Genomic DNA, 14,676 nt, shown 5'->3' with positions numbered 1-14,676 from the left:
ATGAAGAGATATGTGGGCATGACTGCATTGCAATGAAACTGGATTGCAAATCCAAATACCAGATCCTGTGTGCAGGCTGTGGTCTGCTGACCCTTGGCATGCACTGCAGCATCCAGCCTTCCTAGAGCATCGCTTTTACTCTTTCTTGAGTACCTTTTCTTCAGAGTTTAAAAAGCATCAACTGCCCCCTCTCACCTTCTGAGATGGTCCATCCTTTGTCTGTGGAGTGTGTTTTTCCCATGGCTTCTCTTGCCTTCCAAGATGGCCCACACTCGGCTGTGCAGTGTATAGCTCCCTGAATAAACATTTTTTCTCTTTAAAAGAGGCTTACCTGGTGGCTCAGATGGTAAAGAATCTGCCTGCAATGCAGGAGACTTGGGTTCAATCCCTGGGTCACGAAGATTCCCTTCTCCCCTGGAAAACGGAATAGCTACTGACTCCAGTATTGTGCCTGGAGAATTCCATGGACAGAGGAGCCTGGCGGGCTATATACAGTCCATGGGGTTTCAATGAGTTGGACACCACTGAGCAACTAACACTTCTTCTTTTCTTTTAAAAAAGAAGCATCAACCAAGAAGTTGCCTTTGCCGGTCAGCACACCCCGTCTCCCCTTAGAATGGTACACAGACACCTGCTACTGCCTGCCCTGTCTGCTGCTGCTTCCCTTCCTTCTCCTTTCTTATTTGCCACTGTAAGGAAATGAGCAAAGAGCAAGCTCTTCCAAGCCACAAAGGACATCAGAATATTTCTGGAAAATGAAGGCTTGTCAAAGGGGCCATCTTCCCTCAGGTCTCCTAAAGGAATCATGAGTGATGACCCCTGGCCAGAACATTGGATGATATTTGCAAAGTTCATCTTCTCATTCCAGATTCCTAACTTTAAAGGTCTGCTTTTCCCTTGTTGGTCTTTCATTTAGAAAAGCAAATTCCTGCATGCGCGCTCTGACCTTGAAGTAGCGCATTACAAGCTGAAACCCAGAAACCTCATGCTGCATCACGAATTCCTTCAGCGAGTCAAGCAACTGCCCTTGGAATACAGCTACGGGGAGTATAGAGATCTCTACCGTGATTTTGGAACCCACTACATCACAGAGGCCGTGCTTGGGGGCATTTATGAATACACACTCATCATGAACAAAGAGGCGATGGAGAGAGGAGGTACGCCGCCTGAGGACCATGTCTTTACTGATGGGGCACATGAAACTATGAATTAATAGGGAGAGAGGCTTCTATTCCTTGTTGGGGGAGGGGTTATAAGTTATGCTCCCATTTTCCTTCTCCCTCCCTGGTTTTCCTTTCACAGTTTCATTTGCAGATTCCTCGTCCTTTGTTGATGTGTTGATGGTGGTCCTCCTCTGCCAGCCCTCTCTCTGGACAGTCCTGTTTTCTACATAACTCCCTCTAGACAATAACATCTAATCTCCTGGCTCTAAATGCTTTATACATGCAGATGTATATGTCTGTCCTGGATCTCTTCTGTGTACCGAAGAGCTCATGTAGAAATGCCTCTTTGAGATCTCCATTTGAATGTCTACTGACTATCAGAAACTTAACATGCCCCCAAGGAGAACTTTCACATGTTTCTTCTGTAGTCATTCGCATCTCAGAATGACTCCACCATTCAATCAGCTTTGAGGTGATACCAGTGCTGCTGGTTCCTAAACCACTCTTTCAGCAGCAATGTCTTAGATTATCTGAGCTTCCAAACTAATATTCAACTCCCATTTTCCTTCCACAATCCATTCTCCATACAGATATTACTGGTCTTTCTAGTTGTAATCAATGTCAAATCTAAAGTATGATTTCTTCCTCCCAATCCTGTACTCTTTCCTGCAGTATGGCATTTGTCAGGTTAAGTGACCTGCCCCAGGCCGCCCAGGTTACAATGGCAGAGCCAGGTTTCGGTTATAGGTCCAGTGAACTTGCGAGAGGACAGAAGGCATATAAGGTAAATTAAGGTCGGTGTGGCCTCCCTCAGTCTTGCCAAGATTAAGGGTACTGTCCTCTGTACCAGAGGTTTCAAAAGTACTTGTCATAATTCCTCTGATTGCTTTCTACAGAAAGGTTCTATGATCAAGTTGTGGAAACGTAATAGATCCCACTTTGAGAGTTTCACAGGCATACTGAAATCAAGTGACCTCTCCAACACTTTTGATACCACATTTATCACACTGACTTGACTGCAGAAGCCTGGTTTCTTGTCATTATTGCTCTTAAAAGATATATAAGAGATATCATCATGGGATTCATGTTTCAAGGAACATGCTTTGGGGAAAACTGATCCACATCCACGTTTCTAGTAATCCCAGGTGTTAAAGCTGTTCTCCTCTCCCTTCCCTGACCTCAAATGCTCTAGAAAGGTGTTCATATGTCATATGGAAGACTTCGGCAAGCCCAGGTTGGGAAGATGCCTTGGGGAGAACTGGAGAGGAATGGATGGAAAATAGTCCAGAAATGAAGATGAAATAAGGGAAATTGGTTCTTCTCTTTGCCAGGGACTATACCAGACATTTCAGAAACATTATCTCAACTGATCAAGTAACTGTTTGTACTACATCAAAGATTAGAGAAGGAAGGACAGCTCACAGCAGCCTCTATTCACTGCATCAGTGCCTAGAGACTTGATAAGAAGCCATATTCTTAGAAAGTGACTCCGAGCTCGTCCTGTCTTTGGAGAGCAGCAAAAAACCCTCTGAGTATTTGTAGAGGCTGAAAGGGGAAGTTGATGCTGATCTCGAATGGGGTCTCTGCCCTGGTGCCAGGAGCTGCCTGCTGCGTTTCTTGTCCCTAGTCTGGCCACCCGTTGATTTACACCTTAGTCCCTGTGAGCCTCCAGGAAGGGTTTGGGAATCGACTGCAGGAAAAGGCCCAGGACAAATTGCTGTTTTAGGTCATGAGCCTCTTTTCTTGCTTCCTTCAGATTACTCTCTTAAGGACGTCCAGACCTGTGCTAAACATGATTTTAAAATTGGCGCCGCCATAAAAGCAGTCTATTTGAACCTGGGTGTGTCGGAGGCCAAGTGCAGTGACATTCTCAATGAGATAAAAGGTGAGTGGCAAGGGCATGTGACTTCTCTGCTTATCATTCTTCCTTCTCCAGCAGCCCAGACCTGTCACTCTTTAAGCTAAAGATTGAATATTCCAAGGCATTTCAATTAAAATACTAATTTGTTCAATAAAAATCTACCTAGCTCCTACTATGTATTGGTATGCAGAAATGAATTAGATGGTCTTCCTATCTTCATGATATTCACATGAGTGGGCAAAGAATTAAAAAATCAAGGACAGGGCAGTGATAAGCACCAAACTCAGTCTGGCTTCCTGGAACAGGGATCATTTGAATGGCAACTTGAGGAATAAGGTATCAAGGTTGCCTTTAGGCAAGAAAAAAAAAATAATCTAACAATGAAAATTTGGTCTGAGGGCCAGAAGTGGGCCTGGCTAGAGGTAGGATGCTCTAGACTGGAGAGGTAGGAGCCAGGTGGAGGCAGTGGGGGATACAGTTGAGGCAGCCAGTCCTTACCTGAAGCAATGGGCAAGATGGAAACTGGAAAAGCAGGCAGAGCCACGAGTCATGGAGCAGAGTCCACATGGCAGGTGAGACTAGGAGTGAGTGCTAGAGCCAGTCTGGGAGCAGAGATCTTGGCGGCCACATAGGGGAGCTGGGCATCAACACTGAAAGCAGAGTAGGAGAGGGAGGCTGATCAGCAGGGCTCTAGTCCCGAACTCTTCTGCACCCTGAGTTACTCTCCTTCATCTGCTCTACAGACTAAGCTTGTCCCTATTTCTATGATCATATGTGAATGAAGAGGTCCACAGCCAAAGCAAAATAAAATAAAACAACAACAAAATGAACTGCTGGTCTAGAAGAGTTTCTTGGGACTGATGTGCAGTGGATACTGTTTGTTTATTTTGGTGGGGCTGGGTTGGAACATGCATCCTACATAGGGAAACATACATGCTTTTCAAAGAAAACTTGTAAAGTAACCCCCCATCCAAGTTACTGAATAGAGCATTACCCAGTACCCCAGGACTCTTGTCAGTCACAGCTCCTCCCTCCCTTTGGAGATAACACCATCCTGAAGTCTCTGTTCAACATGTCCTTCCTTTCATGACAGTTTTACCACCTACATGTATTGCTAACATCTATAACTTAGAGTTGGGCTTCCCTGGTAACTCAGTGGTAAAGAATTCACTTGCCAATGCAGGAGATGTGAGTTCAATCCCTAGGTTGGGAAGATCCCCTGGAGAAGGAAATGGCAACCCACTCCTGAGTTCTTTCCTAGGAAATCCTGGGCAGAGGAGCCTGGTAGGCTACAATCCATGGGGTTGCAAGAGTTGGACAGGACTTAGCAACTAAATAAAAACAATGACTTAGAGTTGCTTGTTTTTGAACTTTATATGGATGAAATGTAATCTTCCAGTTCTGGGTTTTTTAAATTTTTTCTTTGATATCATGTTTTTGTGTAAAACTACAGTTGCATAGTATTTTATTGTATGAATATATCACTTTGTTCATTCTGTTGTTAAATTTGGATTATTTCTTGTGTCAAGCCATCATATTCAGAGCCGCTGTGAACATTCTTACACACTCTTCTGACACACATGTGCAAGGGATTCTATGGGGAATGTACCCAGGAGTGAAATTGTTGGGTTGTAGAGTATGTGCTTATTCTACATTATGTAATACTGAGATTTTTCTGAAATGGCTGTATCAATTTACAGTCTGACCAGTAGTATACAAGACTCCTTTTGTATGATGCTCAAGTGCTGCAAGCTCAGAGTGGAACAGTCACTTTATACCAGTTTCTTTGGCATCAGGCACAAGAAAGATTAGAATAGGAATGACTTACTGATATAATTGAGGGCTTTCTGGGAAACTGCTTGAGAAGTCAAAATAATGAGTAGACATTGAAAAAAAAAAACAGTAGACATTATTTGGTGTGTATCTATTACATTCATGCTTACACCTTATAGATTTTCCCAGTTTTGTCATATGAGACAAAGAAGTGGTATAGCTCAAAAGTTGGACATGGTACTGTGAGTAAATTCTTTCCCTCTAGTGCCTAAGATTTCGTATCTGCAAAGGAAGGATTATATACTTCCTATTTCACACTGAAGATTAGGTGAGTTAATACATGTACAACATTAGATTAGTGAATGATACATAAGTGATGAATAATCTTTGTCTATTTACCTTTATAGCATCTGTCCCTATGTATGTATGTATGTATCTAGCAGCTATTTTCCATAGACTCACTTAGCGACTATCACTTACAGATGCTAAAAATAAATATCCCTTTCTTGTCCTGTCTCCAGCTTGTGTCATATACGATCGAGTGCACTGCCCGTTTGTGCTTACGCTGTGACTCCCTTGCTGGCAGGGATGCGTATTGTCCCACTTACATCTCCAGGGCAACCTCCCTGAACATTCTAGTTACCAGGTTGTCAGGTGGGTTGCAGCAAATTTCAAGGTGTGAAAATGGATCCCCTGACATGCCAGGGCTCCGTATCCATTCCAGACAGAAACAAGAAGGACAGCATGGTGGAAGACTTGGTGGTCCTTGTACGAGGAGGAGCGAGTGAGTATGTCACAGCCCTGGCATATAGAGAGCTGCCGACAGCGGACCTGATGCAGGAATGGGGAGATGCAGTGCAATACAATCCCGACATCATCAAAGTGAAGGTACGCGCACCCACCCTACCATCCTTTCCTCTATTCAGAAAACAGCTTCTGAAGGGGTTCCCTGAGCCAGGGTATAGAATGCAGAGCTCAATAAGACACAAACCCTCACCTTGAGATAGATACCTTATAGTAGAAAATGTATCCAGAGTGAACTGATTGTGATACACTGCTCAACACCAGCTAGAGACCCCTCATTCTCTCCCACTTGGGCTCCCAAGTTGCTCAAGTAAGTTAACCATTGGCTTCTACTTCCAGGCTTCTTAAATCAATATTGTTTGCAGTTTATTGGGGAATCCCTCATTTAGGTCTTTGTTCATTTAAACATTCATTCCTGCAACCAGCAAGTCGTTGCTAAGTTCCTGCGATGTGATGGGAACTAAGGCACTGGAGGAAAACAGAGGAGGGTGCAAGGATGAAAAACGCAGTCTGTGCTGAAGAGTAAGATACATGTGTGCGTCATTGTCTTTCAGGATAGCATAATACATAATGGTGATCACTAACACGTTTTGGGCACCTACCATGTTCATGATACTCTGCCAAGGACTTTGGGAATGTTATTTCATCTAATTCTCATGAGCCTGCAAATTTAGTACGCTTATCTCCATTTTATGGCTGATAAAAAATCAAGGTCACAGAGGTTTCATCCATCTGTGACTGCTCAAGAGTCCAGACCTGAAAAGTTGACCTCTTCACTCCCCTCCAGATTTTCCTGCGGGTTTTGTAAATAGAAAATAATGATCCCAACCACCTGTCACCCACACAATGGCAGTTTTACAACCTTAAACTAAAAAGACGTTTGCTAGAGCAGCGCTGTCAGACACGTCAGCGGGGTTGGTCCTTGCCTGTGGGTACTTCAGCACAGTGTCCGTGTCACATCTTACACTGCCCTCTTCTTGCCATTGTCTGTACAATTATTGATGGTCTGGCGTCCACCCTCCGGAGATTTTTACTCTTGCAGCCAAGGAGAGGAGTTAAGGGGCTGGAGCTCTGATGAGAGGCTGTGCAGTTCCCCAACTTGGCAATTTTCCAGTGTCTTTATTTATATGTCAATTGCATGGTTGCTGCAGAACAAGAAGGCTGCCATTCAAATCCTTTCCTCTGCCACTTATTCAGTAGTGACACTTAGGGCTTAGTTGCTGGCAAGCATCGAGAAAGGAAAGTGAGCCACGGCTTGCTGGAGACTCTAGAGAAATCTGGGATGGGCTGATGACATGGTGACATTGGTTGGTATCACAAACAAGCATGGGAGAGAAGAAAGTTCATGGAAGAATAGACCCCTGGTCTTTACTTTTTTTTTTTGGTCTTTACTTTTTACTGATATCTTACCTGAGTTTTGTTTTAAACTTAGAATTAATGGATTGCTCTGGTTACCTATCCATTTAGGTTGGAAGTACCATCATGGGCATTGGGAATGTCAAGTATCCAGCAGCATGGGATATGATAATGGGATGTGTGTGGTGTGTGTTTGTGAGAAAGAGAGAGAGCACGTGTTAGCATTCTAAGCATCTCAGACCTGCCACCATCCTGAGAGATGTGGCACTTTACCGACGGCACAGAGGCTTCCCAGCACATATGTGATGCCCTGGAAAGTATCATATCTACCATCAGTGTAGTGCTGTGAAGGGTTGTGGAGACTGAAAGGGGAGAGATTAGAAAATCAGAGATGTTTCCAGTAGTGGCAGAGGTGAAATTGTTGACGTCTTTTATGATTTCTCCTATATATCCCTAACTTGAGTTGGAAACATCTGTTGTAGTCATAGATTCTTTCTGGCAAGAAAAAACTGTGTATGACTTCATATTATCTCAAAATAATTCTCTGCAGAAGCGGCTTACCAGATAGTTGGAGCAGCAGTTGCTTTCCAAGAGAGCAGAGGCCACTCAATAAGGAATTCCTAGACACAAGAGTATTGGCCAAGGCTCATGTACATAGACCAGTCTTAAAGATCAATATCTGAAAACACAGTTCCTATAGGAGCCTGGCAGGCAGGAAAGAAGACCAGAGAAGAGCCCGTTCCCATTGTTTACTGGTGAACGTTAGATATAGAGAGATGGTGCTTTGTTCAAAGAAGAGGTAGAGAAATCATTGGACATATATAAGGACAATTTTGAACACAAAAGATTGAAATTATATCCAAGATAAAATAGACAAGCATACATCTAAGCATAGAAGTAAATTTTACAATATATTTGCTTTGTGATTATAAGAAAATAAAGAATTTATGAACTAAAAAATAGAAGCCGAGATGTTTAGACACTAATCAGATGAAAAGGGAAATGGCTGAACATAGGAAGCCAAAAGCACAATAGTAGACTCAAAACCTACATTGGAAACTATAAAGAACAGAATTGACACTGCAGAAAATTGAGTCAGTGATGTGGAAGGTGCTGTAAAAATGTTCCTATAATGCAGAAGCAAAAGACAAAGAGATTAAAACAATGATATAAAAGAAATATGATGGACACAGAGTACAGAAGTGGAAATCTAAAACCCAGAGCATTCTTCCTGAGAAAGATACAGGATTAAATGTGAAGATGCATTAATCAAGCACATAATAAGGGAAACTTCCCTGAGCTGATAATGCAAAATGAACAGCTCATTGAAAAGCAGGCAAAAGTACTGAAGATAAAACAACACAGCATGGTGAAATTTTTTACTTTGAGGAACAAATAGATCCTACAAAAACAGAAGTCATACTGATCTTAGAATTCTTCATAGTGCTAAATGCCTAAAGATTGTGTAGTGATAGCCATGAAGGAGAAAGCTTGTGTCCCAACGAATGGTCTTTAAGGGATGAAAAAATTCCCCAGGACGTTCCGAGGAGCCTGGCATTAGAGGATGTCCAATTAATTCTGAACTTCAGACCAATAAGGAATATTTTTCTTAGGATAAGCATCTTTCAAATATTTCATGGGACATATTTGGTGGCTCAAATGGTAAAGAATCTACCTGCAATGCGGGAGACCTGGGTTCGATCCCTGAGTTGGGACGATCCCCTGGAGAAGGAAATGGCAACCCACTCCAGTATTCTTGCTTGGGAAATCCCATGGACAGAGGATCTTGGCGGGCTACAGTCCATGACAAAGAGTCAGACATGACTAAGTGACTACCACTTTTTCACTTCATACTAAAATTTCATTTGTTACTTATCTGAAATTCAGTTTTAACTCAGAATTCTATATTTGATTGGCAACCTTAGTCACAAAGTCTGTCATCCATGTACATATCCACTGTGGTTGGTGTGGCTAGGTTGTGGTCTGGGGTTCAGGCTATGGAGAGTCCGTGGTACAGAATGTGGCATGACCAAGTGTAGAAGGGAAAATACAGTGGTGAGTGGTTCAATGAGGCATCAGGAGAGCCTTGGTTATGCCACCGTGAAACAGCCTCAACTTTCAACAACTTAATCCAGCAAAAGTTTATTGCTCAGTCACATGTCATGTCCAAAGTGTACTGGTAAAGGGGCTTTTCTGAATATCACTCTGGGATCTGGGCAGCGGAGGTTTTATCTTGTCATGTGCTCCCAATATCATCACAGCAATGGTAAAGGAATGGGAAAATTCAGCACACTCTGCTGCCAAAGCTTCAACCTGGAAGGGATGCTCCCTCTGCTTACCTCTCACAGCTCAGAAAAAGTCATGTTGCAACCTTCCTTTAAGGATGGTTCAGGAAAAAGCAATCCTGCCAAGTGCCCAGAAGGAAAAGAAGCTGATACGTTTGGTAAACAGTGATTATGACCATTACACTTTACTGAAGCAACTTATTCAAAGATTCTCTAAAAGCAAGTTACCCTGATCAACAGAAGGTTTAAAATGTAGATGCCATGGTAGCATGAATCAGTAAGATATTTTGGACTTAGACTGTCAGATCTCACTTGAAATAATAAATTCTGAATTTCAAATAAGGAAACCCACAAATATTATTAAGTGGAAGATAACACAACAACAAAATAATTTGCCACACGTGAAATCTTTCATGTGTAAGGAATGACACTATTTATAAGAAAAATATCTCAAAGAAATAGAAAACTCTCAGAAGAACTCAAATGATAAATAAGCAAAATTTTAACTTCTCAGAAATAAAAATGAAAAAGTAACAATACAAAGTATCTTTTGCCTTTCAGATTAATGATGATTAAAAATCTTTAATACTCAACCTTATTGGGAGCAATGAGATGGAAACTTTCATATTATGAAATAGGACTATAAAATGGTACAACCCTTTAGGAAAAGAATTTAACTGTATATATCCAAGACATTAAAAATGTTTACAGTGTTTGATCCAATAACCCTAAATGCAAAAATCGACTATAGAAATCATTTTAAAAGTTAATAAAGATGTATCTATAAAGACCCACCTCATTTTATGCTGCTATAATCTCACTTTATCTGAAGTTTTGCTTTCTGAGGTTCAGTTACTCATCATCAACTGTGATCTGAAAATATTAAATGGAAAACTCCAGAAAGAAACAATTTTAAAGTTTTTAATTGCAAGCCATTCTGGCTAGTATGATGAAATCTTGCACTGTCCCACTGCATCCCCACCTGGGATCCCCAGCCATCAACACCATCTGCTCCTGACATCCAGCCCCTGACATGATCATGGTTCTGTAATCCAGGACCACCCGAAGCAGATGAACTTTCTGATGACACATCAACAGTAGCCTGATGCTATGTCATAATGCCTCCTCCGTCATGTACTCATTTCATCTGATCATGTTAGGGCTTTATGATCTCAAGTCATCACAATTAGAAGAAGGGTAAGTACAGTATAATCAGATATTTTGAAAGACAGAGCATATTCACATAACTTTTATTACGGTGTATTGTTATAATTGTTCTATTTTATTATTAGTTCCCATTGCTAATCTCTTATCATGCTTAATTCATAAATTAAATTAATCATAGTATATGGGTATAGGAAACAACAGTATGTGTTGAGTTTGGTACTCTTCATGGTTTTGGGCAATCATCAAAGGTCTTGGAATGTATCCTGACTAATAAGGGAGGACAACCATATTTGTAATAGCAAAAGGGAAAAAGAAAAGTGGAAACAACCTGAAGATTCAATAACAGGGTGTAGTTGAATACATCGTAGTTCACCAGTACAATAGGATACCTTGTAGTCATGAAAATCATTTTATCAAGGATTGTTGAATAGCATAGGAACATGTTCATAATATGATATTAAGTGAAAAAAGTGGAATGTAAACATGTGCTTTTCTTATGCCATCAATTTGGTATAAGTATCTGTCCATCTACCCTTCCAAAAATATATTCTGAAAGGGCACAAACCACAATGGTAGCAATTCATATCTTCTTCTGCTTACTGAGTGTTACTCTGGTAAATTTAAGTTTTCTGTGCCTCCACTTTGCCATCTATAAAATGGGGATACAGAAGTCTATGTAAACTGGGGATACAGAAGTCTTCCTGACTCCTAAGATTGTTGTGAAGGTTAGGATGGATAAGGTATATTTTTAGTTCGGCAGCTAATGAATGCTAGCTATGACAATAATCAAGAATGCCAATCACCAGGGTCCATTATGGGGAACTGCATGGAGTTTTATAGACCGCGCCTGCCTGTCATGCTGCACTTCAGGGGGTTGCAAAGAGTCGGACACAACTTAGCGACTGAACAACCACCAACATAATCAACAGTTTTCACAAGTGCAGGTGTGCTGAGGACCCAGCGATCAATGTGAGCAGTTAGGATTGGGTGTCTGGGGGAGAAATGTAGAAGAAAGAGGGAGGAAGGGAGGAAAGAAGGAGAGGACAAAAGAGAAAAAGACAGGAAAAAGGAACCAGCAAACCAAAAAAAAGACAAGTGAGCCACATGAAGTTAAAAAGGAAACTGTGGAGGGAATCTTGAGGAATTGCTGCCAAGTTCCAAGGTAAACTGTCCTGGAGAACCCTGGAAGAGAGGTTGGAAAGGAGAATAATCACCATTTTTATCACCAATTTTCATGAACTAGTAGGAGAAGCACAGATTTGGGATTAGAATCCTGGCAGCATTATTCAATGCGTTCTTCAACTTAACCTCACGTGAAATGCGCTGGTAATTGCTCCCGAGCCAAGGTGAAGGAGGATCATAGCACAGCCCCTGGCACACAGTATATGTGGAAGCGCCACTGACTTTATCTCCTGAAGCAGATCTCAGGACTAGTAGGAAAATGCCTGGTAGGTCAAAAGCAGGTTAAAAGCAGCCTTTTGAGGTGCTCTGGCAGGGAGAGCAGGCTGTTGGAGGAGCTCATTGTGGGTGTACGGCAACCCCCTATGTACCCCCGCCTACCCACCATGTGTGGCCAGAAGCTAGACCATTCTGCAAACAGCCTCTGGATCAATTCATTGACCACAAAACGGTGAGACAATGGGACCACCAAGGGGCCTTGCTTTGCCCACTGGAGTGAAGGTCAGCATCAGATGCATTAAGAAATGGAAGCAATTTTCTTCCCACTGGAGGCTTCTATTAGGCATGATTGCCTGTGTTTAGACAGTCCCTAAACTCTCCAGGACCAGATTAGGGCAGGATCACAAGCAAAATCTGGCGAGGAACCTGACCCTGGAGCTGAAACTCTGAGCCAAGAGGCTCTGAACATGTTTAGCTACCTCTTTGGACTTTGCCTCTGTCTTTGCCAAGGCCGCAAACACCCCCACATCCATCTGTGGTCTCCTGCTCTCAGACACTGCCATGCCCACTGAGAGCATCTTTCTCTCTGCTTGCCACACCCTGGCCTCCATGCCAGCTGCTGTTACCCTAACGAGGCCTCCCCTTCCCTTTTCATCCTTCTACCCATTCTTATTAGCTGCTCTCACTAAGCTTGAGGCTGGACCTTGGAGACACAGCTGAGCAGTATATAGGTCTGATCTTCAGGAGCTTACAATCTAATTAGAGACGAAGGAAAAGGGACTTCAGCCCCAAACATTGACCACGAGGGAGAAAGGAGGTAGAATTTGCATTGGATGAGTAGTGTAGACAGTATGCTGAGCGTTTCATAGTAGGAAGGTGTTCTGGAAGCTTCAGAGCTCGGGGGAAGTTTCCCTAATGGTGACTTTTGCATGACATGAAGGATTTTCACAGGTTTGTGGTGGGGGGTATTGCTGAAACAGGGCTCCTATAATACTTCCAAAGAGCGGCTTGCAAATTGCCTCCCCTCTCCCACCAAAGAGAGACTAACCAGCTGCTCCTCTCTACCCTGGTTGCTGTCCTGCAATTGGAGAAGGAAATGGCAACCCACTCCAGTATCCTTGCCTGGAAAACCCCATGGACTGAGGAGCCTGGCAGGCTACAGTCCATGGGGTTGCAAAGAGCCGGACATGAGTGAGTAACTTCATTTTCCTCTCTACCCATTACGAGTTACCACTTCTGCCTGTAACCGCTGTTCTGTAAGTATCCATTAGTACGACTGTCTGTATCTCTAGATTCTGAGTTCTGGGGGAGTGTAGTGGGGATTTTATCTTATTCCTTACTATGCTTCATGCCTGGCACTTGGAAGGTACTCAGCAAGTGTTTGTTGACCTGAACTTGAACGGGCTTGTTTGTGGCTATTGGGTGGGATGGGAAAGAGAAAGGATGGGGTGTCCATCTACGTGCTGTACCGTCCATCCAGTTCCATATGAATCCACTGTGATCTGCATGCACCAAACCTGCCCATTCCTATGGAGCCTTACTTTGGGCTTTTGTCACTATATGACCAATGGATTCTGTTGAAATCAACGCCTTTGCTCCTTTCCCAGGTAATGCCTCTGTACGAACTGGTGACAGCCTCGGACTTCGCCTATTCCAGCACAGTGAAGCAGAACATGAAGAAGGCCCTGGAGGAGTTCCAGAAGGAAGTCAGCTCCTGCCAGTGTGCCCCCTGCCAGGGGAACGGAGTCCCTGTCCTGAAAGGTACCGTTTCCAGTGTCGTTTGTGGAAGCTACCATCTGGATGGGCTGGTTCTGGGGCCAGATCACATCAGATCCACACGCCCTCCAGAGGTGTGTTTCTAGGTCAAGGTTTGATGTGGATCTCCAGGGGAATTTCTAGGTTATTTCCCAGTCCTCTGCCTCAAGCCCCAGGGACTGTCATAAAGCTCCCTTCTTTGTCTCAGAGGAAAAAAAATATGAGCCCCTGGCCATTTGGAGCCTTTTAAAAGCTGAGCCTTTCCACCCTGGTTGGGCATTAGAACCACTGGGGATCTTTAGAACTACTGATGCTAGGACCCCAAATGTGATCTTCACATGAAACTCTAGGGAAGAGACCCTCATCAGGATGGTTAAACCCTCTCCTCTTCTGGTAGTTCTAATTTGTGGCTGGGATGTGACCCACCATTGCTAAAGTCCCCACCTTCTTGGAGCACAGTGAGGTGGGGTTGGACTAAGGAGGCGCCTGTACTCAGGTGGGACTGATGGCAAGGTGCACGATGCTCCTGTCAAGGTGCACGTGAGAATCACCCAGGGAGCTTTTCGCAAACACAAAGCCCTGGGCCTCAGCCCAAAACAGTTAAAGCAAATCACTGGGATTGGCCTTTTAAAAATCCTACCAGATAATTCAGTGTACAGTGAGAGTTGGGCAGCAGTTCCACAGCTGAATTCACTGGCAGACAGAATCCATGATTTTGCTGAGCTTTTAGACTAGCAGGAGAGCTAGACTTGACCCATAGGTTGTGTTGAAATGTACCAGTGTTAGGACCAGGGAAGTCAGAATGCAGGCAGCTAGAAAAAGCTGCTTGGGCTGTCAGGATACCTAGGTTCTAGCCACAAGGGAAAGCATTAAACTGAAGGCAGGGATGGGCTGAGATGCTATGGCCTGTAACAGGGAGTGGGGAGGGACTCTGGGACTCTGTCCTGGTCAGACAAAAGGCCCTCCCTGGGCCGAGCAGGGGAAACCCCTCCTGCATATCCTGGCCAACACATGGTGAGACAATTGGAGGATGGGGAGGTGGCAGCGTGGATGGGCCACGAGAACTTCATTGCTAACTTGAGGGTCACGTCCAGGGTCACTGCAGTGGGCAGAG

At 43.5% G+C, this 14,676-nt stretch overlaps 1 protein-coding gene across 1 annotated transcript in view; it reads left to right on the top strand.

The window, feature by feature from the left end:
- C8B (complement C8 beta chain) overlaps nt 1-14,676 on the top strand; it is a 42,048-nt gene that overhangs the window by 22,342 nt on the left and 5,030 nt on the right. Inside the window, exons 7-10 of the mRNA XM_043461146.1 lie at nt 917-1,157; nt 2,920-3,048; nt 5,522-5,685; nt 13,415-13,568. Coding sequence (XP_043317081.1) covers nt 917-1,157; nt 2,920-3,048; nt 5,522-5,685; nt 13,415-13,568 — 688 coding nt within the window. The remainder of the gene's footprint in view (nt 1-916; nt 1,158-2,919; nt 3,049-5,521; nt 5,686-13,414; nt 13,569-14,676) is intronic.

Source organism: Cervus canadensis, chromosome 2, assembly GCF_019320065.1.
Source record: "Cervus canadensis isolate Bull #8, Minnesota chromosome 2, ASM1932006v1, whole genome shotgun sequence".
NCBI classification, from domain to species: domain Eukaryota; kingdom Metazoa; phylum Chordata; class Mammalia; order Artiodactyla; family Cervidae; genus Cervus; species Cervus canadensis.
Note: the sequence above shows the minus strand (reverse complement) of the source record. Positions and strands in the feature narration are given on the sequence as shown.